The following is a 27628-nucleotide window of genomic DNA, read 5'->3' as shown; positions in this document are numbered from 1 at the left end:
GTACCATCTACACACTACATTCCCATCGGATTATGCAAGCATCGCGACGATGATGCTGCTCCTGCTGCCGCTTTAGTGACGCTGACTGGGCTGACTACTATTTCAACTTTTATTTGAAAAAAGAAAATCTCCCAGAAGTCAATACTTATATGAATTAGGCCTAATAATAAATTGTGCTTTCGGAAAATTAAGATATGAAATTGTGTTCTGATAAAATCAGCAGAGTGGCTGCAGTATGACGAAGGCATGACTACCGACGACGGCGACGCCGCGGAATACAAACAAACACTCTACGTTTAAACCAATCAAAGTATGAAATTCTGTAAGATTATTGAGTCCTTTACGCTCCTAAAACGTTTTATTTTGAACACAGTTCGTGAATCTATCTTTTCTTAGTTTATCATGAGAAATTTTGGTAATTATTATGAAATAAACAGCATTATCCAATGTTTGAAAAATCTGTTCATTCCAGCACACCTATGGGTGGCACTATTTAAGAGTGTTCGAAATATTTCGGCCAAAATAGTTCTGAACCAAAATCAAGAGATGGCGCTAGTTTTCAACGGTTTTTATTTTAAAATTTTGGACGAGAATTTCATGAACCTTTGCACTAGCTGGCATGTCGGTTCGTCGGTGACGTCACTTTGACACTAAAGTGCATCCAAATGCACCGACAGCACAACTGACAGCACGAATTTGACACTTGATTGGTTTTTAATTGCAAAAACTTGTCAAATTTTGCAATTAGCGAACTTGCAACTAAAAAGCGTTGCAATGAGGGGGTTTGTAACGAGCGAACGACCGCTGTATTACCGCTCACATCTTAAAGTTTGGTCGACCCAAGGGGTTGGTCATTCAAATAGAGTTAATAAACTATAGAGGACGAATGTCGCTGCTGTTCCCTTTGTTCTCGCTCGCAAACATGTCGGGTATCTATCTGTCAAACTGCATACTTTTTCGCTTTGACACTTATAGCCCGGCCTATCTACGCCAGCAAAAGATGTTTCGGCAACGACGCCAGCGACATTCTTCCTCTATAGTTTATTACCTCTATTGTCATTCAGCACACTTCGTTTGTGCCAATATTTTTGAGCGTGTGCCAAAACTGTGCCGGATGATTTTCAATGTGTGCCGGGCTAGTAATCCTACATTATAGAGATCTGCGGAGGCGGCCATTGTGAGCCAATCGTGCAGAGAGAACTGTCAAAGTGTGAGCCTAATGAACATGCTTATCGTTCGTAGGAAGGCGTCGTTTGAATGGTATTGCAATCGGAACTAAATAAATAAAAATTATTTATTTTTAATATCGAGAAATTGGCGGCATATGTATGTTTAGTAAAAAGATAAAAATTTATTAATTCTGCTTTCAAAAGCTCATGCTTATGACGACACTTTTGTTGCTGAACTTGTCGAAAAAACTTCCATTGCTGCTTCTTGCTTCACTTCTGCCGATATGATAAGCGTAACACTTTTGCATTGAATTTCAGATTTCTTCGATTGCTCCGCTATTTCAACAAAAAATTGAAAAAAAAATTCTACCATAATTAGAAAATGTAAACAAAACAACTTGCACCACAACGAAGTCACGCAAAAAGTTTGAACATCTAGCTTTGTGGTAAGTGTTGGAAGCTGTTGTAAACAAAACAAACAGCGTTGCCGAATCGACGTATGCAACTTCCGCTCATCTCTATGTAGAGGATTTCTATGCCGGGCGTGCCGAAGGTGTACCGCACGTGCCCAGTGGGGTTTTTTCTTTGAATGTTTTTGCGCTAATGAAGAACCCTGCCAATTTTTGGCGAATGTTGTTTATCTGATTGATGTTTACAAACAAAATCCCACCCAGCAAACTTGATTAAAATTAAAACAAGCGGATTTGTTCAATTGTGAGTATTTTGACTGGTTGATTCTAAAGAGCAATGTTGGATTTTATTGTTGTGCCCATGTGTACCGAATTGTGCCGGCATGTGTGCCAAGATGTGCCGGGCACAATGTGCCAAGTGACCAACCCCTTGGGTCGACGCAATTTCCAGCGACACTGCCGTAAGTTTATTTTCATTTTTTAGAAAATTTGGCAACTTTAGCTTAAGTTTACACACAAACAGTTTTGAAAAATTTTCATTTAAATCATGTTCAAAGTTACTTTGAATGAGACCTGGGGTTTTGAAATCGGACGCAAATTGGCGGAGATATGAGCCTAAAAAAATTACATGTTTTTGAGGGGGTTGATCGGGAGTGTAAATGCAGGGAAACAAAATAATTCTGCTGCAAAATCTTTTTTTTTTTGGTTGTAGTTTAATGTAACACTGCTTGTCTAAATATGATTTTCACGAATCAATTTATCATTATTAGTCTTATAGAGCACGGGAATAATTGGATAAGGGTGCTTTTTTACATCTTTTAGCAAAATCAAAATTATCTCACTAATATATTTTTTCATTTCAGATAATCGTCAAGTGAAATCTACAATGATTTCAAATAACTCAGCAACAAAGACGTTCAAAACAACATCTTTGCCAACAATCACATCGATCCCTACGACGACTAATCAGATGGCACCAATAACTCAATCGACGCCTGTGATCTTGAATGATTGTTTATTGGAGAGCAAAAATATTGTTGTCTCAAAAAAAGATAACAAGTATATACTTTTCACCACAGCATCTGTACCTCATCATTCAAATCCGTTAGTACCAAATTCGTCGCAAACGATTCAAACAATTCATCCAGTGCAGACAGCTACCGTCATTGACACAGGGCGCATTGAGGAACTATTGAAGAAGGATAAAATTATTAAAAAAACAGAACTACAGAATGATGGAACCACAACAACTACCTACATCTTTGATGAGTGCGGTAATTCTAAAACTCTTTAATCTATATTCTTGGATGATCAGATTTCATCATACTGTGTACCCCATCTCTACACCAACAGTTGTTAGCATTTCTATTGATCGTTTCCGTAACGTAACAGGAGCGTTCATGTAGTATTTTATAAGAATGAGGGAATGTTAGCTTCAAGTATGTTCACATTTGACCAGCAGGAGCAAATCAATTTCACTTTCTAGGGTATGTGTTCCATCAGTAATCTCACGCTCCCATTTTCATCCCATTCGAAAACACGCGATTACGGCACCGATTGATTCCGTTCTTTTTGTTTTCATGGGTGCTCACACTTCTAACAAAATATATAAAAATAAAAAACAAAACAAACAGCGCTTCAATCCTTTGTTTTTCGTAGGATGAAAATGAGAGCCACATGCTTACCAAGGGAACCAACACCCTACATTATAGGGTGTACAAAATGGCGTAGTAGCCTGGGACACGGTTATATGAAGAAACATAATTTTTCTTTCTTGTATGACTTTTGGATGCCTATAGGGGACTGCATGAAATTCTCTCCTTCTCTTTCACTCCTACAGAAATTTTGTAAACAACAAGGCCAAGAAACGTCAAAATCCCATACAAAATCAAAACAATGCAGTGCCCTATTAAGCCCAGTATTAACTGTAGGGTAAATGTACCAATAGTGGTGCTATTAGTAGCTCCTTGTAGTAAAATAATTGAATAAAATTGATAATACAGGTACTCTTCGATATAACGTACAAAAAAGTTTTCTCTTTGTACGTTACAGCGGCCATTCGCTCGTTGCAAAATGTTTACTTTGCAACGAGCGAATGCCATTCGCTAATTGCAACGTCACTTTGACACTAAAGTGCATCCAAATGCACCGACAGCACAACTGACAGCACGAATTTGACACTTGATTGCTTTTTAATTGCAAAAACTTGTCAAATTTTGCAATTAGCGAACTTGCAAATAAAAAGCGTTGCAATGAGGGGGTTTGCAACGAGCGAACGGTCGCTGTATATCGAAGTGTACGTTATATCGAAGCAGAGATAAAATTAATATTATTTATGCTTATATTGATTATTTTGACGTGAAATTAACCCCAAACAATGATTTCGGTGAAATTCACAAAACCAATAATGAAAAACATGAGTTTTCACGAAAAAGTAATTTAATTTTTTGTGCTTCGATATAACGTACATTTTGCTTCGATATAACGTACACTAATTCTTTTCCCAATTTGCGCTAATTCTAGGATACAAGGTTAATACTGCAAGAAAACATTGATTTGAGTGGTTTCGTAGCTTATCTGAGGGTTATTCCTGGGAAAAATTAAAATTTTCAATTTTGTACGTTATATCGAAGCAAAATGTACGTTATATCGAATTCGTTATATCGAGGGTACGCTATATCGAGGGTACGTTATATCGAAGAATACCTGTACCACAAAATAAAAAGTCTGGAACCCGTACAGCGGCCATTCGCTCGTTGCAAAATGTTTACTTTGCAACGAGCGAATGCCATTCGCTAATTGCAACGTCACTTTGACACTAAAGTGCATCCAAATGCACCGACAGCACAACTGACAGCACGAATTTGACACTTGATTGCTTTTTAATTGCAAAAACTTGTCAAATTTTGCAATTAGCGAACTTGCAAATAAAAAGCGTTGCAATGAGGGGGTTTGCAACGAGCGAACGGTCGCTGTAATCGGTTTGTAATCGGTAGTATTCCACTTGAATTAGCTAGGAAAAATGTAAAACCATTATTTATTCCAGTTTTTGTAAATAAATCACTTGCACCAACTATAGGTACACGGTTCCTATTATGGAGGTAAAATTTAACATTGGTTCCTATAGTGGCGCATCCCATTGAATTCTTATGGGACCCATCACTATAGGAACACTACCACCACTATAGGTGCAAGGGAGCAAAAAAATAAGGAAAATAATTGTTTAAAATCGGTTTTTCGGCAAATCCTGAACACAATACTGAATTAGACAAGTTTGGTGGTCTAGTGGCTACCGCTTCTGATTCATATGCAATGGGTTCAATCCCTGGCTCGTCTCTTTCCTCCTACTTTGTATCTTTCTCTCTCACTCTCTTTCTCCTACATATACATCTCATGTATATTCGTATGTTCGTAGCGATCGCTAACCAGAAACGGATTGAAAAAAAAAAGCCGTTTCCCTTCCTTCCAACTTTCATCACAGCACAGTGTCAATCTATCATATAACGCCTACAAGTTATGCAACCAAGCGGACTGTGCCGCTTCACAGTAATCTTCTCACAATCTATCGCTTTACGCCTGGCACCCTTGCACCAATGCATGATCCATGTGCCAAAAATAAACATTTCCCACACGCAGAAAAAATAAGGCTTGTTTAAAACAATAAAACGCGTGGTTGATTTTTAAACTGAGCATTTACTTATTCCAAAGTTATATTTCTTTGTTCTTATAAAGTTATAAAGACACTTCATATTTGTGATGAAAATATTGAAGAATTGTTTCAGAATACTTTCCAAGAAATGTTTTGGAAAATGTTCTCTAGTACTCCACCAGTACTTTACATTTGAATGCAACTAAAATATTCCCATAGTTTTGTCAAAAACTCATTCCTAAATTTTCTCCTAAATTCTTCCATGAAAAAAAAAATCAGACATTTAGAAAAAAAAAAATCTTAGGCTAGTTTTCCAAATTCCATAATTTCCTTGTTGAGATCTAATACTTTGTTCCCTGAGTGTCGTGAAAAAGTTCCCTGATCATCAACCAAATTCCCCGTGAAATTCTCTGATTTTCCAAGCCCAGAAATAAATTCCCAAATAGTCCCTGGCTTTCCAGGTAGTCGACATCCTGGTTTAGTAAAACGTGTCCCGCATCAGAACAAAATATATCTGGTCACTTTACTATAGCCCAACAAAAATCCCCATACACACTTTGAATGCATTTTAAAAATAGTTCCCGGACTCCAAACATTATGAAATTTTGGATTTCGATCAATTTTTGGGCGCAGAATCCGAATCTGAAATAATCCGGATACCCCTAAAGAACCCAATTGGCAAAAATTTAAATTGTGTTAAATGGCGTTTAACTGCATTCAAAAGTGCTGAAACTACACCTAATGTAGTTTAAAAACAAATTGCATATTGCAGCATTAATGGGACACGTTCGGTGCAGTACTAGATTTGTAGTAATGAGCTGAATTTTAGTATGGTGAGAAGATCAATAAATTCTCCGTTTCTGCAATGATATGGTACAAAAAGCGTGGGTATTATGATTCCTTGCCTAATTTGATGCTGTTTGAGCAAAATTTCAGATAACTATGTTGTTTATGTTGCAAGAAATGGAGAAAACAACAACACTGTTGCCCAAAGTTTTGCTCAAACAGCATCAAATTAGGCAAGGAATCACGCTTTTTGTACCATTTCATTGCAGAAACGGAGAATTGACCTTCTCACCATACTAAAATTCAGCTCATTACTACAAATCTAGTACAGCGGCCATTCGCTCGTTGCAAAATGTTTACTTTGCAACGAGCGAATACCATTCGCTAATTGCAACGTCACTTTGACACTAAAGTGCATCCAAATGCACCGACAGCACAACTGACAGCACGAATTTGACACTTGATTGCTTTTTAATTGCAAAAACTTGTCAAATTTTGCAATTAGCGAACTTGCAAATTAAAAGCGTTGCAATGAGGGGGTTTGCAACGAGCGAACGGTCGCTGTAGTAGAGTAAACATAGATCCGCGGACACCGCTGACTAAAATGTTTCAAGCGTGTACAGCGGCCATTCGCTCGTTGCAAAATGTTTACTTTGCAACGAGCGAATGCCATTCGCTAATTGCAACGTCACTTTGACACTAAAGTGCATCCAAATGCACCGACAGCACAACTGACAGCACGAATTTGACACTTGATTGCTTTTTAATTGCAAAAACTTGTCAAATTTTGCAATTAGCGAACTTGCAAATAAAAAGCGTTGCAATGAGGGGGTTTGCAACGAGCGAACGGTCGCTGTAAGTAGTGCGACGATTGAATATGACGTCATGCGTTCCATTCTAGAGCTCGAATTGAATAGGTCGTATGTGCTTTTGTCGATTAAAAATTCGATCAGTTGGATTCGCTCATAATAGCGAAAACCGTTGAAATTGAGCAAAGTTGATACGAACAGCAGATCCCTCACAAAACAGGCTTTCTGTTCCATAATTGAAAGTTTGCAAAATATCTGCCATATTGCTACAATGACTAAAATAAACTGATCGAATTTTATATCGACAAAAGGACATACGACCTATTCAAATCGAGCTCCAGCATTGATGTTGTCCAAATCGTGACGTCATGCTCGGATACAACGGATTCATCTTAGCGGATCTATGTTTACACGGAGAAATCAAACTACCTAATTTTTGGGTCGATTTTACTCAAAGCTGAGTATATCGAATAAACTACACGGAACCAGAAATCAACCCAAATATAGGTTCTTTTCACTCATATCGGCTCTTCCGTGCGAGAACCCAAATTTGGCTATACCGCGTTAAAGCTCTGAGTGGGTAGTTTCCGTTTGATGCCGGCAGAAAATTGCAACCCATCGCAAAGTTCTTTCTACCTAGCGTTAACTTTCGAAGTACCCTAGTGGGTTGAAATAAACCCACTTTTGGGTAAACGACAAAGAACCCAAATTTGGCTTCTCGCACGGACATTATCGGCTAGGTAGCTGCTTCTCGCTTTGTTTTTGACAACAATGCGAGCGGGAGAGCGAGAAAACAACCCACTGCTGGGTAAAAAGTTCAAGCGGTATACTTATTTTTGCGTTCTTTTAACGTATTTTTTAGGTAATCTGTTTTTTCCGTGTAGTTATGTTGTCAACAACAAACAGAGATGCATCTACCCAACGGTAGAGTCCCTATAATTAGAGTCTGGCGGACTGTCACTTTCGACCGGAGCCAATCGAGCATGACGTCATAGTGTCCTCACCGATAAATGCTACACCGTGACGTCATGCTCGATTGGCTCCGATCGAAAGTGACAGTCCGCCAGACTCTAACTAGACTGACTCTACCCAACGGGGGTCCTTGAGCCCAATAAGCCAATTTTGGGTAAATGCAGGTTTACTCAAATTTGGGTTGAATGAGGGGGGGTCTTGGGTTGAATTTACCTACTCTTAAGTAAATGTTTTTGCTGGAGGTGAAGGCAATTTACCTAGTGTGAGTTTAATCGATTTACTCAAATTTGGCTTATTGGGCCGAACTATGGGATTGCGTCAAAAGAACTCAATTTTGGGTAGTTTGGCGGCTCCGTGTACTCTACTATCTATAGTTTCGATCATTATTTTATTCCACGGGCTATAAATTAAAATAATTTATCATTTGCTACATGAATTCTCTTATTGCTTAACGCTATGTCTTATGTGAACAATTACAAAGAAGTTGTTTTTTTTTCTAGTACAATTTTAGATTTGCTCGTAATTTATTACTTAGCCTTAAATTGGCCACAGCTGAATTAAAGAAATAAATCATGTAGAGTATCCGCTCGATAATTGGACTATCTTCGAACAAGCAACAATTGAAAACCAGTGATCCATCATTGATAGGATAGATGCTAAACCATGTCGAGGAGGGTTTTTTGGATGAAAGAAAAAAATGGTTGCTCTTTATGCGAATCGTCAACCAAAACTGCATTATATACAATGTTTATAAATAGGGGTCGCAGTACCGTCCACCTTTGGTGTGTGCCGGTATTTCGGTACTGGGGCTTACAGTACCGGTACTGAAAAAAATACTAAAATGAAGTGCAATCTATTTTAGCATTAGCATTAAGGCTCAAGCATCCGTCATCATTTTTCAGAAAATGAAAAACAGTTTTTTTCGCACTAGATCAAAACAATGATCATGAAAATGTATTCACTGCATTCCATTCGTCATGTGGAATGCAGTGAATACATTTTCATCGCAAAAACTTTTGTTTTGGACGAAAAAACTGCTTTCAAATGTTTGATGATGACGATGATTTCAATGACGAATTGTTCAACGTTAAGGCCGCTTAGCGTGTCATCGCAAAATGGCTTCTTCAAAATCATTGACCAAAATCAACTTTACACAACATTGCACCAATACATGTTTGTAAAAAATCGACACTTATTTTATTCTATAAAATAATCAATTTCACGCGAGATATTCGGCATAAAAATGTATTCACACTACTTCAAATACAAGCCTCTTTCCAAGTAATCACGATTACTAAGCATTAGTTCACTCGAAAGTAGAAATTTTTAACGATTTGTTTCGACCGCACTAAAATGTGGTTGGCGGTGTTTACCATCCACCGTAGTACAGCGACCGTTCGCTCGTTGCAAACCCCCTCATTGCAACGCTTTTTATTTGCAAGTTCGCTAATTGCAAAATTTGACAAGTTTTTGCAATTCAAAAGCAATCAAGTGTCAAATTCGTGCTGTCAGTTGTGCTGTCGGTGCATTTGGATGCACTTCAGTGTCAAAGTGACGTTGCAATTAGCGAATGGCATTCGCTCGTTGCAAAGTAAACATTTTGCAACGAGCGAATGGCCGCTGTACCAACGACGACGGCGGCAGCGCGGTGATGTCTTTTGGCGCGCACAATCATCAATCATTGCACACAGTGATGGCGATCCTGCTGGCCAAAGCATCAATGAAATTGATCGAAATCAATTAAAAAATCCAGTCAAACACATTGGTTATGCGTCATAAAATCAAAAATAATTTGTGGGGTGATTATTTTTTAACTTTTTTACCACAATTGTTAGTGAAATAAGCAAAGCATTATAATTTACGAAATCTTCACCAAGCGGTCCGCCAGCACTGCTGTTGCAGCAAACATAAACAGTGAGAGAGCGTACCAAAATAATTCCATCATTTCTAGCTTGTTACACAAAAAATCTAACATTTTTCGTGACATTTGGATATGTTTCCTTGTTATTCATTGAAGTAGAGTAGTTTACTGCTTGAGTTGCTTTCAAATAATTCATACTCTCGAAATGTTTACATCGGAGGTACCGAGACAAAGAGGTGCTATTTTTGTTTGTTTGTTTATGGAATTGGTATAGAAAGGCTACACAACTACTATCGTGCTTTATGATTGTTTGGAGCGGCGTCGGTGGTGTACAGTAGAGTCCCTATAATTAGAGTCTGGCGGACTGTCACTTTCGACCGGAGCCAATCGAGCATGACGTCATAGTGTCCTCACCGATAAATGCTACACCGTGACGTCATGCTCGATTGGCTCCGATCGAAAGTGACAGTCCGCCAGACTCTAACTAGACTGACTCTAGTGTACAGCGGCCGTTCGCTCGTTGCAAAATGTTTACTTTGCAACGAGCGAATGCCATTCGCTAATTGCAACGTCCCTTTGACACTAAAGTGCATCGAAATGCACTGCCAGCATGACTGACAGCATAAATTTGACACTTGATTGCTTTTTATTTGCAAACACGTGTCAAATTTTGCAATTAGCGGACTTGCAACCAAAAAGCGTTGCAACGAGCGAGTTTGCAACGAGCGAACGGGCTCTGTAGTGGTAAGCGTGGTTGCCTCTCACCCCAGTCGGTCTAGGTTCAATCCTAGTCGACGCCGTCGGTATTTCTGAGACAAAAATATCTGATCACGCCTTCCCTCGGATAGGAAGTAAAGCCGTAGGTCCCGGCCCATGTGTTGATGGGTTCGATATGTAGGGTGTCAGGTGTGTGTGGACCGTCCGTGTTTAGGCTTAGTACCAGAAATAGGCGGACGTTAAACTAGAGCTGATGCCGAACGGTGTCGGCTCGCCAGAAATAAGAAGAAGAAGATGATTGTTTGGAATAAGAATAAAATAAGAAGAGCAAAATTTGAGCTGACACGCTAAGGGGCCTTAAGCGAGTCGCACAAATTCGTAGGTGGTACAGACCTAGACCGCTGTTATGAGGGTTGCCTCCTTCCCGTCCGAACCAAAGCACAAAGATTTGGGGCTAATCTCTGACTCTCAGACAACACAGACGCAATCCTCCAATGGTCGAGCACTGTCCTGGCCACGTCCTTGCGACTGCTGAGGGATGGGAAAGGATGGTTAGTTTTGGACTCCTCTGAAAAATGTAAACAGCTCTACGATCTCTCAGGCCTAGGTGTCACGGGAATTTGGAAGTTGTTAGTGGAAGGGTAGACTCCAAAGGATACGCTTGGTCAACGTTCACCATTGTTTGACTGCTTCGAATCAGTTGTCTGGCCAATTCATCCTGGTTTCCTAGCCATCTTGATGGCATTTGGTTGAATTACAGAGCCCGTTCGCTCGTTGCAAACTCGCTCATTGCAACACTTTTTGGTTGCAAGTCCGCTAATTGCAAAATTTGACACGTGTTTGCAATTAAAAAGCAATCAAGTGTCAAATTTATGCTGTCAGTCATGCTGGCAGTGCATTTCGATGCACTTTAGTGTCAAAGTGACGTTGCAATTAGCGAATGGCATTCGCTCGTTGCAAAGTAAACATTTTGCAACGAGCGAACGGCCGCTGTACTAGATTCTTCGGTTGTTAATCTGAAATATAAAATGATATCAACATCGTACGTCAAATAAGCTACATAATAGTGATACGCTCGCCACAGTTACATATTTTTACAATATTCTTTATACAGCGGCCGTTCGCTCGTTGCAAAATGTTTACTTTGCAACGAGCGAATGCCATTCGCTAATTGCAACGTCACTTTGACACTAAAGTGCATCGAAATGCACTGCCAGCATGACTGACAGCATAAATTTGACACTTGATTGCTTTTTAATTGCAAACACGTGTCAAATTTTGCAATTAGCGGACTTGCAACCAAAAAGCGTTGCAACGAGCGAGTTTGCAACGAGCGAACGGGCTCTGTATCATACGATAAATTTACCTGCATCCTGCTGAAATAAAATGTTAATTAGCAGTACATTGAAACAAAAATACCACGAAACACGAAAAGGTGTTTCAAACTTTGATCTTGGAATATTTATAAATACGGTAAATATGAAGATCAAAATTTGATTTGGTAGATCTTACACCGCAACGCACCATTCTAAGGTGATCTACCCACGTTGCAGGGATACTAAAATGAAGTGCAATCTATTTTTCACAGAAAATCTGCAATTTACCAAGCATTTGTGAATTCCGATTTTCAGGAATATCATAAAAGCTAACCAGAAAATACTAAATTAAACAAAAAATAAAAATAGATAAAAAAGATATAAAGAAATGAGTTGTATGAAACTGTTTTTTGGAGCTATTGTTTAGCTTCTGCGCAGTTTCACAGGTAGTATCTTGGTCAGTCTAAAATGAAGCAATCTTAATGTTCCAAAATCGGAAAAATTTTAAATTTCACGGTACCAAAAGGACCGGTACCCGGGTTCAGTCAGTTCCGGTATTTCGGTATTTACCAAAAAAAAGGTCGGTAATACCGGTATTTTCGGTACCGATACAGCGGCCGTTCGCTCGTTGCAAAATGTTTACTTTGCAACGAGCGAATGCCATTCGCTAATTGCAACGTCACTTTGACACTAAAGTGCATCGAAATGCACTGCCAGCATGACTGACAGCATAAATTTGACACTTGATTGCTTTTTAATTGCAAACACGTGTCAAATTTTGCAATTAGCGGACTTGCAACCAAAAAGCGTTGCAACGAGCGAACGGGCTCTGTATTACCGGTACTACATCCCTAATTGTAACTGCCCTTGGCGATGACAGATCAGTCCATTGATCGAGCACCGTACTACATTGTGATGGTCCAGTTATCGAGCAGAAGTTGTATTGTTTTACACATCTACAAATGTTTCTAAATTGAATCTTTCCAAACTGAAAATGAACCCTTATAAACAATTTCACAGATATTTTTTTGTTTAAAATAATATTGTTTGCTTGGTTTCCATTTTGCCTCTATAACTAGTGTTTGATTGTTTTTATTACGCTTGCCATTTATGCTAACCTTAAAAATGACAACTTATTATGTTTCTAAAAACTTCTAACTCATTATTCATGTTCTTGCAGATATATTACCATTGAAAACTACACCACGTGGTCCAGTGAATCATTCTCTTGCTACTACATCATCAGTTGACACTCTCAGCATAACAACGCAAGCAACTGTCTTGAAACCAACTACAATTTCTATAGTCAAAGTAGGTGCGGGTGATATGGTAGCTACTACTGGAACTGCCGTAATCCCTGTAGGAACCAGTCTGATTCCAACAACCCATGGCATCGGTACTACCGGTACTAGCAATCAAATTATCAATGCCAGTACAATTGAGAATAATCAAAGTCAAAATGCGACTACGAAAAAAATGGTGAAGGCTACGCATCCTCGAATAAAATATTCAAGGCACAAAAATCCGTCTGTACAACCCTTGTCTACATTACCAATATTGACAATACCATCAGTGACCACTAACAGTCAGACGATCGCTGCTCCCAGTAATGAATCACAATCAGTTGGAACTACAACAACTACAAAAATTGAGTTACTCAATTTTTCTTTGTCAAGAAAGTATCCTAGTCAAGGAACAAAAACAATTGACGTGAGTAACATACAGCAAATTCCAATATCAGCGATTTCCAAAGCTGCTCCACCACGCTATACTATGAACGAGTATGAGACATCTACATCACATACATCACAGAGCAATGATTTTGCTACTGGTATGATGGATGATTTGGATTATTCTGTAATTGATGATATTGAGTTACCAGACGACGTTCAAGTGAACTTTAATGACTCATACACGGAAAAAGAATCTCACACAACTCTTGAAGAAGAAGGCACTGATACACAAGATCTTAATAAAACAGAAACTGTGAATAAACCGTCTAAAACAGATACTAAACTTTTGAATACCGTAATGGATGATAAGTATGCTCTATTGGCCAATACAAGCATAATGAAGAACTTTGAATATACTGTAAATGAGTCAGTAGTGAGTGATACTGATGATAGTGAAATGCGCCAATACATTTGTAGACATTGTGGAAAACGATATCGCTGGAAATCAACTCTTCGAAGGCATGAAAATGTCGAATGCGGCGGCAAAGAAGCGATGCACCAATGCCCATATTGCACTTATAGAGCAAAACAGCGTGGAAATTTAGGTGTTCACATCCGTAAGCATCATGCTGATATGCCACAGCTTGAAAGTCGCAGGAAATCGAAAAATCGAGATTCTGTGAGTTTAATGGAATCAATAAAACCAGAGGCAATGGAAACAAGTAGTCCGGGACAAATGTGAAACTACAACACGTTTCTGGAAGCGTGTAATTTGAGTCATAGCTTTGTATGAGAAAGCACTTTTTTGTTTATTTACTAATATTATAAATACCATAAGTGTACCAGCCGTCGCTTGCGTTTCAATCGTTTCAATAGACTTAGGGGCTGTCCATAAACCACGTGATCATGTGGGGGGGTTTGGGGGGAGGGGGGGGGGGGTGGTGTGTTCGGCCAATTGCCATTTTGTATGGACAAATAAAAAAATTTGTATGAACTAATGAGGGGGGGGTGGTTGAAAAGTCCCGAAAAAATGACCACGTGGTTTATGGACAGCCCCTTACTCAGATGGTCTCGCATTGTAGAGGCATTAGGCAAGATAAATTGTAACGTCATAAAAATAGTTTACATTAACATTTCCGTTGTTTTCAAAATTAACACATATTTTGCTCCATATATACCTGTTTGCCATGGGAAGTGACACCACAGTTTATGAATCGGCAAAAAAATATCACTATTCATGAATCTCTTTTCTCCTTCAACTAACACGGTGATTAATGAACAGTGGTGAGGGGATTGACGTATGTGGTAGTACAGCGGCCGTTCGCTCGTTGCAAACCCGTTAGTTTCAACTAGAGTGACTGGAGGGAGAGTGGCGTCATCTTCCAATTTTGACAGGTCTCCTGCTCGTTTGGAACGGGAATTTGTATGGAGTTGACAGATGATCGCTGTTCCAATTTTGAAATTGACGCCAACCTCCTTTCCAGTCACTCTAGTTTCAACCTGTTTCAACTAGAAATCCTGTTCATTTGGCTCACACTTTGACAGTTCTCTCTGCACGATTGGCTCACAATGGCCGCCTCCGCAGATGTCTATAATGTAGGATTACTAGTTTCAACGTAGTAATCCTATACATTATAGAGATATTGCGCTGCTATTTTTCATAATTTTGGGGAAACAAGTTTGGCTATAATTAACTAACGTAGATAAAAAAACTTGAACCACAACAAAGTCACGCACAAATTTTGAACATCTAGCTTTGTTAGCAGCTGTTGTAAACAAAACAAACAGGGTTGCCGAATCGACATATGTAACTTCCGCTAATCTCTATGTAGGGTTGTTAACGTTAATTAACTATTAACGCCGTTACGTTAATTCGTTAACATTAATTGTAACGATCAACGACTTTTGCGTTGATTTTCTGGAATCGTTGATCAACGTTAAGCTTAGTTTCTTGTTGCCAAGTAGAGCGCTTAAGTAAAATTCCACATTTTTCCGCAAGTAATTTTGACAACTAATCCAGTATGGGGAGAAACGTCACATTTCCTTACGGAATAATAGCGCGGACTATTTTTCCGCAAGGAAAAGTGACAGGTCCATTTGATTCGCATGGGAGGCGTTAAGAGTGTTACACTTTTTTCCTTACTTGCCATCTGCGAACTGCACAAGTAATTTTGAAACGGAATCATTACTTGATCATTAGGGTAAGCTGGGGTAATACGCACCCCTGGGGCAAAACGCCCTCACGCTATTTCATTATATAGATGAAGTTCCGTCAGATGCAAGCAAACTAGACGTAAAACTGAGCCGGACAAGTCCAAGAATGCCAAGAATATTCGAATGAAAAGCGTGGAAAACGAAGATTTTCCACATTTTGAAAGATTGTCTAATTTGAAGCGCACGCAACTTAAGCAATTGCGCGCTGATTATATGGAATCAACCCATTAACTACCATCCGCCTCCAACACCTTCCATTTGCTGCCGTAAATAGTAAGATGGAGCCGCCTGGTGTTTCACTAGAATTCAAAGCGGAAAATGCCAGAGGTCGTATTGCCCCACCTCAAGGTGCGTTTTGCCCCCAACAGTTTGTCAGCACCCAAAACGTAACACTTTTTTAAATTGTTAATTTGATTCGGTAAAATTGATATTACGCGGTCCAAAAGTTGGCGTCTTTTAGTGAAATAAGTAAACTAACTTCTAAAACGCAAGACGCCCATACAATCATCTCAATCATGGTTTTAGGGCCACACATGCTTAGGGGGTGCATATTACCCCACATTCCCCTACTTGTCCTATCTTTTTGCACAGTACGTACGAAGTGGAAATTAGCCATTAACGTTAACGCAAAGCGTTGATTTAACGTTACCGTTTCCGTAAATCTTACGTTGATTGTAGTATTTAGGGTCTGTGTCAATTGACGAATTAAAATTAATTTTCACTTAAACTTGACAGTTCGATAATTATTTCCTTAGGAAAACTGTCAAATTTAAGTGTTGAACTGTCAAATTTAAGTAAAAATTAATTTCAATTTGCCAATTGACACAGACCCTTGCAGTCTTGCGAATAATCGCGACCATCACGAGACAATCACTTGAACCGCTTTCTGGAGTCACCCTTCCCAAGGTGATACGAACCAACAAGCATGTCACGCCTGGAATGACAAACATGTTGTGGGTTCCACCCTTCGCAGCTTTGCAGCGATAGCAGTTGCTGAGTATGCTTCAGGCGGGTTGCGAGAGAATCAATCTTTCTGAGCAACGATGCATAACGGGCGAAGTGAGAGCGTTTGCCGTAGCCAGGGCGAACTGCGTGGTGCGCTCAATGTGTGCGTTTAAACTGAGCTATGCAAAAAGAATAGGATTTATGACGTAGTACCGTGCTTGTGATAATACACATGCATAGTTTTACATGCTGTTGCGCGTGCATCTGCTTGAGGCGACGGAGAGAGTCATGACACTCACATGAGCCGTATCCAAGTCAGGATGATTGTAGCAAAACAAGGGTGACCGGGTGACTATGATGGGATTCTGTCTTTTCAGGTGTTAGCGACTGTAGAGAGAGTGAATCAGAAACCGCAGAGACAGGGTGATACAAGCTTGGTGTTTATCAGCTTTTTTGTGACTTGTACGCTGATGCTTCGCGACACTGCCCTTAAGCTAATAAAATGTTTCAGGGTTTCCAGTTAGCCTAGTGGTTAAGGCTTTGGATCGCCAATCCGGGGATGGTGGGTTCGATTCCCGTTCCGGTCGGAGAAATTTTCTCGACTCCCTGGGCATAGAGTATCATTGTACTTGCCTCACAATATACAAATTCATGCAATGGCAGGCAAAGGAAGCCCTTCAATTAATAACTGTGGAAGTGCTCAAAGAACACTAAGTTGAAGCGAGGCAGGCCAAGTCACAGTGGGGACGTACAGCCACAAAGAAGAAGAAGAAAATGTTTCAAATATTATTGATGAACATGACGGAATTTGACTTGGAATTTGCCAATGTAGTGGGCATTTTCGAGGGATTTATATTGGAGGTAATGCAGATTTTTAAGCAATGTCTGATGAAAACTTTGATTTTTGATTGGCTTTGTAGTTGGATCGAGAAGTTGAAATATTTACAGCATTATTCAGTCGCCGTTGAATCAACGAAATGAAAAATCAAAATGTTCAGAATAAATCTCTACCGACATTTGTTAAGGACTAGCTGTCCCGGCAAACGTCGTACTGCCTGCCTACTGTATTTTTTGACATGCAGCTCCGTAGAGATGTCCCCCGCAAAGTCACCTGTATGGGAGCCCCCTGTTCTAGAGACCGGAGAGGTCTTACACCAAGCTAAGAACCTTCCCCGGCCTCAAACATACCCGCTACAAAATTTCACACCGATCGGTTCAGTGTAATGCATAGCGGTCAGACAGACAGAAATTAATTTATATATATATATATATATATATATATATATATATATATATATATATATATATATATATATATATATATATATATATATATATATCTTGAATTTTTCATCATTACGGTGGTCATTTGAAGTTATTTAAATTCTGATCTATCAGGGTTGATCCCTGATGGTGCCAATTCTTGTCAGTAATAGCCGATGACAAAATATTTAGCGAACGTTCAATTATTATTATTATTACTATTTATTAACGACACTTTACCATTATTGTGGCATTCGTGTCATGCGAACGTTCAAGAAGAAGCCAAATAACTTAAGAGAAATAATCATGAAATTTTGGGAGCTATTAAATTCAGTTTGAATAGGAGAAGAAACACGAGGAAGACATAAAGGTGGTATAATTGTAGGAAAATGTGGCTAGCATTCCTACACAAATTTGTTGTAGGTCATTTTAGAGGATTTCTATTTGTAGCGAAATATTTGCCAATTTGAACTAATTTTGTATATGGTTTTTAATATTTTATATATTCTAATTGTCTCAAGGCTTGACGACGAATTTATGCGTTCATTTTGACCAATTATGAGCTCCCGTGTATCACTTTCGCCAACCCTACATTATATGTGGCAACTCTTTAAGTGACTTTTTGGAACTGTGCCTAGTGCGCGAAGAGTTATTAGTCCACTAGACCACTAATGTGGGCGCTATTTCATGGGTAACGAGTCGTATGACGAAATTACAGCGACATTTGGTCGTTTTAGAAGCATATGTATTGGACGTCCTATGAGACAACTTGAATAAATGCAAACTTTAGGGAATACTGATTCTGAAAGTATTACACTATTTTCATAATTCATCGCAAATGAAAGAATGAGAATGAGGTTTGCGAAATCCAGGAATAGGATGCGGATGCATGATTTTGATGTCAAATTCCGATAATACCTTTCTTGAACCCAGAAGTTCGTACGTGAAATTTTTGCTCTTGATCTTCAAAAACTTGATCTTGAAAGTTCAACAGATTTGCTATAATGGTATTTTAAAAACTTTACCTGAATCTGCTGCTTTCAATGCGATCTTATAGAAATCGTTCTATCAGTGCAATGCCATGTAAGGGGAATGACCAACTTTCTTGAAATGTGGAAAAAAGTTGACATATGCAGCATGCGATCAACTCCAAATGTAGTAAATTCAGACGAGCCACATATATTGACTCAATACTTTTCAATTGTTCGTATATCACAGTAATTAACGATTAAAATAACGTCATCGTTGACGTTGATTTAACGCAACCCGTTGACGTTAACGTTAATTTTCATTAAAATCAACGCAACGCCGTTGACGTTGATTTCCGCGAAAGTTAACGTTAACGGCGTTAATCATTGATTAACGTTAACAACCCTGTTCTTGATATAGCTGTCTTGGCACATGGTGTAGTGCCCGTCGACTTTTTCGATGTGGATTCCGAGGAACTGACGAAGGTCTCCTAGGGAGTACAGCTTGAAATGTTGCCCCAACTTGGCTCGAATCTCCTCGAACTCCTGCTCTGAGTGGCAGAAGACGACCATATCGTCTACGTATATCACTATGAAGCACATCTTACCGTCCTTGTTTCTTTGCACGTAGAGGCACGAATCCGCTTTGCCGGGCTCGAATCCCTTCTGTTTGAAAATGCCATCGATTTTTGCATTCCAAACCCACGCGGATTGTTTCAAGCCGTAGAGGCAGCGTTTCAGCCGACAGACCAGATTATCATCCGACCGAAATCCTGGAGGCTGCTTCAAAGGATGTCTTCTTCGAGGCTGGCATAGAGATAGGCGCACTTGATATCCAGGTGTTTGGTAATCATCCCGTCACGACTCGCGATTGTCAACAGTGTGCGAAGAGTAGTTTGCTTTACTACAGGGGCAAACACCTCGTCGTAGTCTATACCATAGCGTTGAGAGAACCTTTGTGCGACCAACCTCGCTTTGTGCCGCACTATTTGGCCGTTCTCGTCCTCCTTCTGTTTAAAAGTCCATGGCAGCCAATGGCCATTCTGCCAGGAGGAAGCTGCACCAATTCCCAGGTCTGGTTTTCTGCAAGGGTTGTAATCTCCTCCATCGGCGTCTGCCAAATGGCTTTTTCCGGTCGCTGGATCGCTTCTTCGCTTTCTGCTTCCGGTTAGCCCCATCAGCTCCTACATCCGATGCGCTTTCAATAAAGCCGCTTCTTCGTGGATCTATCCAAAAACCGGTAGGCTTTGTGCTCTAGTGAGTAGCCTACGAAAACGAGCTCCTTAGCAGTGGGGGCCAGCTTCTTGGGCCTTTTCTTTCGGGATATGCACCCACGCACTGCATCCAAAAACCCTCAGGTTTTTCACGTCCGGTTTGGAATCGTACCAGATCTCACACGGTGTAAACTTAACAGGCTTCGTCGGGAGGATGTTTTGGGGAAATACGGTCGTGTTAACTGCCTCCGCCCAATAGTACGCCGGCAGATTGGCGTCGAACAAGAGGCAACGAACCATTTCAACAAGGTAGCGGTTCTTACGTTCCGCTAACCCGTTTTGTTGCTGACTGTAGCCCGCCGTGTACTGCGGTTGTATTCCCTCCTTCCTATAGAATTCACGCAACTTCCTCTCCACCTTGATCCGAACGTATTATTCTGGGCTTCCGACCGAAACGATTTTGCGCCATTCCCACGTATTCCCGGATTTTGGCTGCTACTTCTGACTTGTGTTTGAGTACACTGGGAAAAAAATCTTCATTCCTTCTATGTGTCCGGGACATGGATTTTTGCAATGGGGGTAAACAAATGTTTTCCATTAATGCGACTCATACTTTTGATGAGGCGCCATACAGCAGCGACTCATACAATTTAGAGCACATACTATTCATGCGCTAATTTGCCTGCGTAATCGGATATTGGTTGCATATACTTTGGATGTGGTTTGGCACATGGATATTTGCCATTTAGTATGAGGCAATTTTCCTGAGTGTAGGTACACCACGCAGTAGCGAGAGTGATCGTCAATCATAGACATGAAATAACGATATCCGCTGACTGATGGCACTTCAACCGGGCCGCAGACGTCCGTGTGCACAATATCCACCGTCGTTTTTGTGCATGTTGACGATTCCTTAGGGCGGGGTCCGCGAGCTTTTCCCCTTCAGGCAACAATCGCAAGGCTCATATCGATGCCACAATCAAACATTTCCAAACCGCTTACCAGGTCGTTCTTTTTCATCCGGATAATCGCTGCCGGGTCCCTTCTATGCCAGACGTGCGGGCTGTCTTTGTTGTGATGACCGCTGACAGATAACGCCACCTCTTCTGGTTGCTTTAGCTGGTACAGCCCATGCTTCAACGTTGTCACAGCCACCGTCGTTCCGTCCCGCGTGATTCGGCACCCACGAGCATCGAAAATCACTTCGGCATTTTTCTGCACTATCGCCGGCACTGACAACATTCCCAGGCCCCATCCATTTGGTTTCCTGTGCAATGTTGACTGTTCTGGTCAGTAACGGAGTAGCAACTACGAATTGTACGGTCATCTCATGCTCATGCTCATGCTCACTATCGCCGGCACCGACAACAAGTTCACAAGGTTAGGTGTGTAAAGCGCGATACTTATGATCATTTGTCTTGGTAGTCCGATTTCATCACAACACTCGATCGTGACACACCCCTGGCCTTCCACTTTCGTCAATTTTCCTTCGGTTAGCTTCACATATTTAATGTCACAACTGTTCAGTTCACTAAAGAAGCTCCGATCGGCAACTGTGTGACTAATCGCACCAGAGCCCACAACCCACGGCTTCGAGCCGTCGGAATGGATTACCGGCAGGGAGTGCGTTCAATGCTGGTCAGCAGGAGTAAAAACATTTTATTTTGTATGGCGAAAAGCATCTAAACTCGAATTTCTCGAAATGAAAAGATTTTATCGAAAAAATATTTGGTAGGCACCAAACCGGTCATCATTGTGCACAACCGATACCAAATATTTTTTCGAATAATGTGTTCCACTTCGAGAAATACACCTTTAGATGCTATTCGCCATACAATATTTTTGCGATTTACTTTTAGCGATTTTTCGCGCATAGAAGCTAGCGCCACATTGGTCGATGCGGAGAGTAGGAAAAAAGCCAAAGCATTTAATCCATTAGCACACGCGCCGGCCGCGGAAGCAAACGAAACACAATCTTCTCTTTCCTTGGGGGGTTGTTTTCCTTTCGGCTTCGGGTCACCGTCCAAATCACGAGCGCGCTGCGGGCACTCAAACTGCTTATGGCCCTCCTTTTTGCACCGGTGACAAATCAGAGGCTTCTTCTTCTTCTTGTTGCTTCGGCCTTGTACCCCAGCAACCTTCAAGACTTGGTCGTTTCCGGATGCGCCTTGATGTTTCATCACCTCGTCCAGGAGCTTTCGCTTCACGAGTTCCAGGGTGAGATCCGCGTCGGACCGGCTCTCAAGGGCGGTCGTCAGGGTATCGTAGGAACTCGGCAGACTCCTTAAAATCATCGCGACTTGAAGATTCTCTGCCAGTCCCTATCCTGCGTTCCTCAGCCTTTCAAATAACTCCTCCATGGCAAAGATGTGCTCTGCCATATCTTCACCATCTGCGAAACGCTTATCGCAAATCTGCTTCAAAAGCGAAACTTTTGATTAGAGTTGCTTTTTGGTGGTGATTCTGGATCGCGATCCAGGCTGCCTTCGCTGTTGGAGCCGCACGGATCAGCCCGTGCTGGTTGTCCTCGATGAGCAGGCCAATGGTTGCCTGGGCCTTCGCATCCAGTGCAATCCAGGCATCGTTGGATTCTCCTGCCTTTTTAACGCCGGGATCGACACAACGCCACAGGTCCTCACGGATAAGCAGAAGTTCCACCTTAAATTTCCAGGTGAGATAGTTGTTATTATTCAACTTTTGAAGGCTGAACCGATTGCCATCCATTTCCGCGCGAACAACTTTCGATATTTGGCGAAAACGAACGATTTTCGCAAAAAAACCATTAAAATTTCAAAACGGCGTCAAATTTTCTTCCGTCCCGATACTCGCTACCACGCACAGGCCCATTAACCTGTTGGCGGATTATGCACAGCGAGAGAGAATAAAAGAACAACGTCTGTTGTCTGGAAGAAACGCGTACGAACTAACTTTATTTATCTTCAGTTTACATTGGAGTAAAACGTGTTAATAACTTTATTTGTTGCCAACACAGTTGTTGTGCTGACAGTAACGTCACTCTTTTCCCTTAATTTGGGGTTTTCAACAATATCGAGGCAACTACCTCTACTATGCCGAATCTGCACGCCAAACTGGGTGGTATCTACAGGGGATAGACAAAATGATCGGGACAGGCAAAATTTTCACTTTACAAAAAATGTTCAACTAGCTGTAACTTTTCGAAAAGTGCATCAAATATTTTCAAATTTTCACTGTAAGTTCATCATCTAGTTGTGTATTAGAGGTCAAAATTTGGAAAAGATCGAGCTATTCTGCACAGATATAACAGCTCAAAGTTGGCTATCGGATAATTATACCTTTTTCAAGAATCTTTATAACTTCGTGCAAAATAGTCCGATCTTTTACAAATTTTGAACACTGATACAAAACTAGTTGACCAACTCACAGTGAAAATTTGAGAATAATTGATACCTTTTTCGAAAAGCTACAGCTAGTTGAACATTTTTTGAAAAGTGAAAATTTTGCCGTCCCGATCATTTTGTCTATCCCCTGTAAGTTTTTATAATTTTATCTGCACGCCAAACTGGGAGGAATCTATTTTTTTTTTTAATTTTCGGTGTCCGGGAACGAATAGGTATAAAATTCAATTTTAAGTTTATATGGGATCGATTTAATGAATCGCCCTTCGGCGGATTTTGTAGTAATAGCTGTCAAAAGGTGAAATGAAAAATCTTTTGAAATCCATTTTTAGGTCAAGATCAAGATGGATTTTGGCACTTCAGAAAAAAGTGTTCTTGTATAAAATTTACAAAACAAAACCCATCTGCGAACTGCTCAAGTAATTTTCGGGATCATTAGTTGCCATTACTTGTGATATCCTTTCGTACAGTGGATACAAGCATTTATGAAGCAGAACATGTTTTATTTTAAATACAAGAAAATGGATTTTTTCTCATCGTGTCTATAATGGGGGAGCATCTGAATTAATTTAAGTCAACAATCACTATTTTTACGGTTATTGCATCACGAACGGCTACTACACTGGCAGTGCAGTGTGTTACAAACATGTGCGTGCATCTAAAGAAACACAGTTTATGTAAAAGTAGACCCAACAACTGAGTTAAAAAATGTTAAGGTGCTTAAAATAGCTACATTTCAATCACTAAAAGTATTGCTATAACATGCAGTATGTTGGCTAAGGAATATACATAAGTTGTGTTACGAATATGGTTTATTGTAAGACAGGACGACAAACGTAAAAGCTACCTTTGTGCCGATATGAGTTTTCATATAATTATATGTACATATGTGTTCCAACTAAGACGTAAAAAATGACGAATTGATGTTTTTTTTTTGCATATGTAACAACATGGTAATTTTCAACATTGCTTCTGGCAAAAGAAAAACTATGTCAATACCAACTTATGTAAGTAAGTAGGTTTCAGTATTGAAACCTGATAAAATAATAAATAATATTATCTATAGTTGCATAATCTATTCTATTATTTAAATATGTCTAAGCGGTCTCCCGGAATGCATCATTTATAATCCGATTGGAAGGACAATTTGAATTATATCTACCGTGAGGTCGCCATTCACCGCTCATTAACCGGCATTTTCGTAAAGATGACATTTAAAATCGACGTTGGCGAATATTGCACATTAATTTACCTCAACAACTCAATTATCTATAAATAATTATAGAAAAAATATAAAACGATCGTAAAATATGCTTACAACCGAAAATGTGTTATCTCTTGGCTCCTATTACCGCTCATGCATCCACTCACCGCTCATAATGGATCCATTCACCGCTCACTGGATTATTTTTCATGGAACCACGTAAACACTTCATTTATAAAAACAAAATAACTTTTATTTGCTAAAGTATTGATTATTATAATTTATTTATTTAAGAGGTTTTAACAAAAAGTCATTCGCCTTCGTAAAAAAAGGATTATACTTAAATACTTTTTAGCAATTAACATTTCTTGAATTGAATTGAATTAGCTTTTCTTACTGCTGCTTAACCCGACGTCTCCACTAGACAGAAATGTCTTGCCATTTTGCTGGACAGATGTGTCATGACAGAAATGTTTTCTCGCTGTTTGCATGGAAAGCAGCGGTGTTGATCATTTCTGTTACGTTTTCTCTTTCTGGCAACGTCACTTTGACACTAAAGTGCATCGAAATGCACTGCCAGCATGACTGACAGCATAAATTTGACACTTGATTGCTTTTTAATTGCAAACACGTGTCAAATTTTGCAATTAGCGGACTTGCAATAAAAAAGCGCTGCAATGAGCGAGTTTGCAACGAGCGAACGGGTTCTGTACAGCGGCCGTTCGCTCGTTGCAAAATGTTTACTTTGCAACGAGCGAATGCCATTCGCTAATTGCAACGTCACTTTGACACTAAAGTGCATCGAAATGCACTGCCAGCATGACTGACAGCATAAATTTGACACTTGATTGCTTTTTAATTGCAAACACGTGTCAAATTTTGCAATTAGCGGACTTGCAACCTAAAAGCGTTGCAACGAGCGAGTTTGCAACGAGCGAACGGGCTCTGTACATGGATATTTTTCGTGTTTCAAAACAGCCAAACTTTGACCGCTTTGGGCTAGCACTTATCGAAGTCCGATTGAGCAGAAATTTTGCATGGGGCCTTGTTTTGAGGAGACGAAACTTTTGAGCACTACCCATTTTTGAAATTCGATGGTCAAATTCTTCCCATACATCATTGGCACCCTAGCACATACTGATACAGAGCCCGTTCGCTCGTTGCAAACTCGCTCATTGCAACACTTTTTGGTTGCAAGTCCGCTAATTTCAAAATTTGACACGTGTTTGCAATTAAAAAGCAATCAAGTGTCAAATTTATGCTGTCAGTCATGCTGGCAGTGCATTTCGATGCACTTTAGTGTCAAAGTGACGTTGCAATTAGCGAATGGCATTCGCTCGTTGCAAAGTAAACATTTTGCAACGAGCGAACGGCCGCTGTACACAAATGCACCGACAGCACAACTGACAGCAACTGTTGTATTTTATTTTTTGGTTTAAGAAGACAACTGTTATAGTAAAGCGGCCATTCGCTCGTTGCAAAATGTTTACTTTGCAACGAGCGAATGCCATTCGCTAATTGCAACGTCACTTTGACACTGAAGTGCATCTAAATGCACCGACAGCACAACTGACAGCACGAATTTGACACTTGATTGCTTTTTAATTGCAAAAACTTGTAAAATTTTGCAATTAGCGAACTCGCAACTAAAAAGCGTTGCAATGAGGGGGTTTGCAACCTGAGAGAGAGGAGACATCTCACTGACAGCCACGATGTTTACATGTCTTCTTCTTACTTCATTCGCCGCACAATGGTTTGAAAAAATATTATTGGTCAAAAATGAATTGCTTATTGAGTTCGTTGCGACAGAGCATGGAAAATAAATGGATTCGTTGCGCTGGTCGTGGGAAACTGATCATAATTTTTTTATCTTTTTAAATACAACAAACGGAGCAAAATTTTGATAAGATCTTTTGGATATTTGGCCACTCCACACCATCAATGTGCGATTTTAACCTCGGTTCGCGGTGACAGTTTGTGACAGATCCTCCTTGACATTAAGTAGCACGCAATCGAAGCCAGCTGTCTCCTCTCTCTCAGTTTGCAACGAGCGAACGGCCGCTGTACTGCCCTAACTTTGAATAATTTTCGTATGATTGACCCAAAATGAGCGGTGAATGGCGACCTCACGGTAATTCAATTTTGACGTACAAATACTTATTAAAGCTAGTTTTTTGTTAGTTTATATTAAAAATATACCCGATTATTTTTTTTGCACGTGTCGTTATTTTGCTACACTGCCCCTCTTCGCATGTTCAGTCCCATGTTGTTTTTCAAAGTGCCTAGGTACGTTTTGCTAGTGCATGTACTGTATAGTACAGTGAGGATTCGCTTGTTGGGTTAGGGGCTGTTCATAAACCACGTAGACCAAATTTTGTCCGTCTCAGACCCCCCCCCCCCTCGTAGACTTTCGTCCACACAAAAATTTTAAAATTTGTATGGAGCGTAGACTTTTGTCAGACCACAAGTAAGCAAGAACAGAATAATAAAATGCACTGTTGTTTGAAGCTTGCTTCTTAAGATTTGTGCGTCTGAAGTTCTGATGCACTGTTCAAACGAGATTTCTAGACATTTGTCCTTAAAATAGAGGAATTTACAAATTTGACAGTAAGTATCCACATTTATTGAAGGAGTTAAAAAACAACCGGCAGCCGTAGTCTCAGTTTCTCAGTCTGGTAATCGGAAGAACTTTCGAAATCATTAGGGGGATTCACTTAACAGCGTAAACTGATTAAACGTCGTGATCACCAAGGTTATCTTTGATTATTTCATTCGTAAAATCATGAAATTACAAATAAGCAGAAAATCATGGCTTACGCAGCAATTTAATTTGTTTAGTGAGTACTCCTATTGTAATAAAGTTTCATTGAATGCAAAATGCAACGGCATCACTGCTCAAAAAAAAAAAAAAAACAATGATTGATAGATACGATGTATTGAATACTTATTGAACCAAAAAATAAAATACAAATTTAATTTCTTGGAATTTCTTGAACGTAGGTTATGACTATATGGATGCAAAGATACAAATATTTATGAAGAATATTAAGAGAAATTAATAAATAAATGTTTAAAAATCAA

General features: G+C 39.9%; 1 protein-coding gene across 2 annotated transcripts; it reads left to right on the top strand.

Annotated features, from left to right (window-relative positions):
- LOC134288991 (longitudinals lacking protein, isoforms F/I/K/T-like) lies at positions 1 to 27628 on the top strand. Of its 2 annotated transcripts, XR_009998206.1 has the most exons (3): positions 2443 to 2853; positions 12870 to 19646; positions 19784 to 27628. XR_009998206.1 is itself a non-coding variant. In XM_062854971.1 (2 exons), exons 1-2 carry the CDS (start codon positions 2466 to 2468, stop codon positions 14102 to 14104), a joined length of 1623 nt encoding a protein of 540 aa, XP_062710955.1. In that variant the 5' UTR covers positions 1 to 2465; the 3' UTR covers positions 14105 to 27628. The 2 variants fall into 2 exon arrangements, 1 of the variants encoding a protein (XP_062710955.1); XM_062854971.1 differs by having other exon boundaries at positions 1 to 2853; positions 12870 to 27628.

Source organism: Aedes albopictus, chromosome 2, assembly GCF_035046485.1.
Source record: "Aedes albopictus strain Foshan chromosome 2, AalbF5, whole genome shotgun sequence".
NCBI lineage: Eukaryota > Metazoa > Arthropoda > Insecta > Diptera > Culicidae > Aedes > Aedes albopictus.
The sequence above is the reverse complement of the archived record's forward strand: the minus strand, read 5'-3'. Positions and strand labels throughout refer to the sequence as shown.

Excerpts from the sequence above, each read along its gene's own strand:
- LOC134288991 (XM_062854971.1), top strand. The coding sequence starts at position 2,466 with ATGATTTCAAATAACTCAGCAACAAAGACGTTCAAAACAACATCTTTG. Across the intron at positions 2,854-12,869 it reads CTACATCTTTGATGAGTGCG|ATATATTACCATTGAAAACT; the intron begins GTAATTCTAAAA and ends ATGTTCTTGCAG.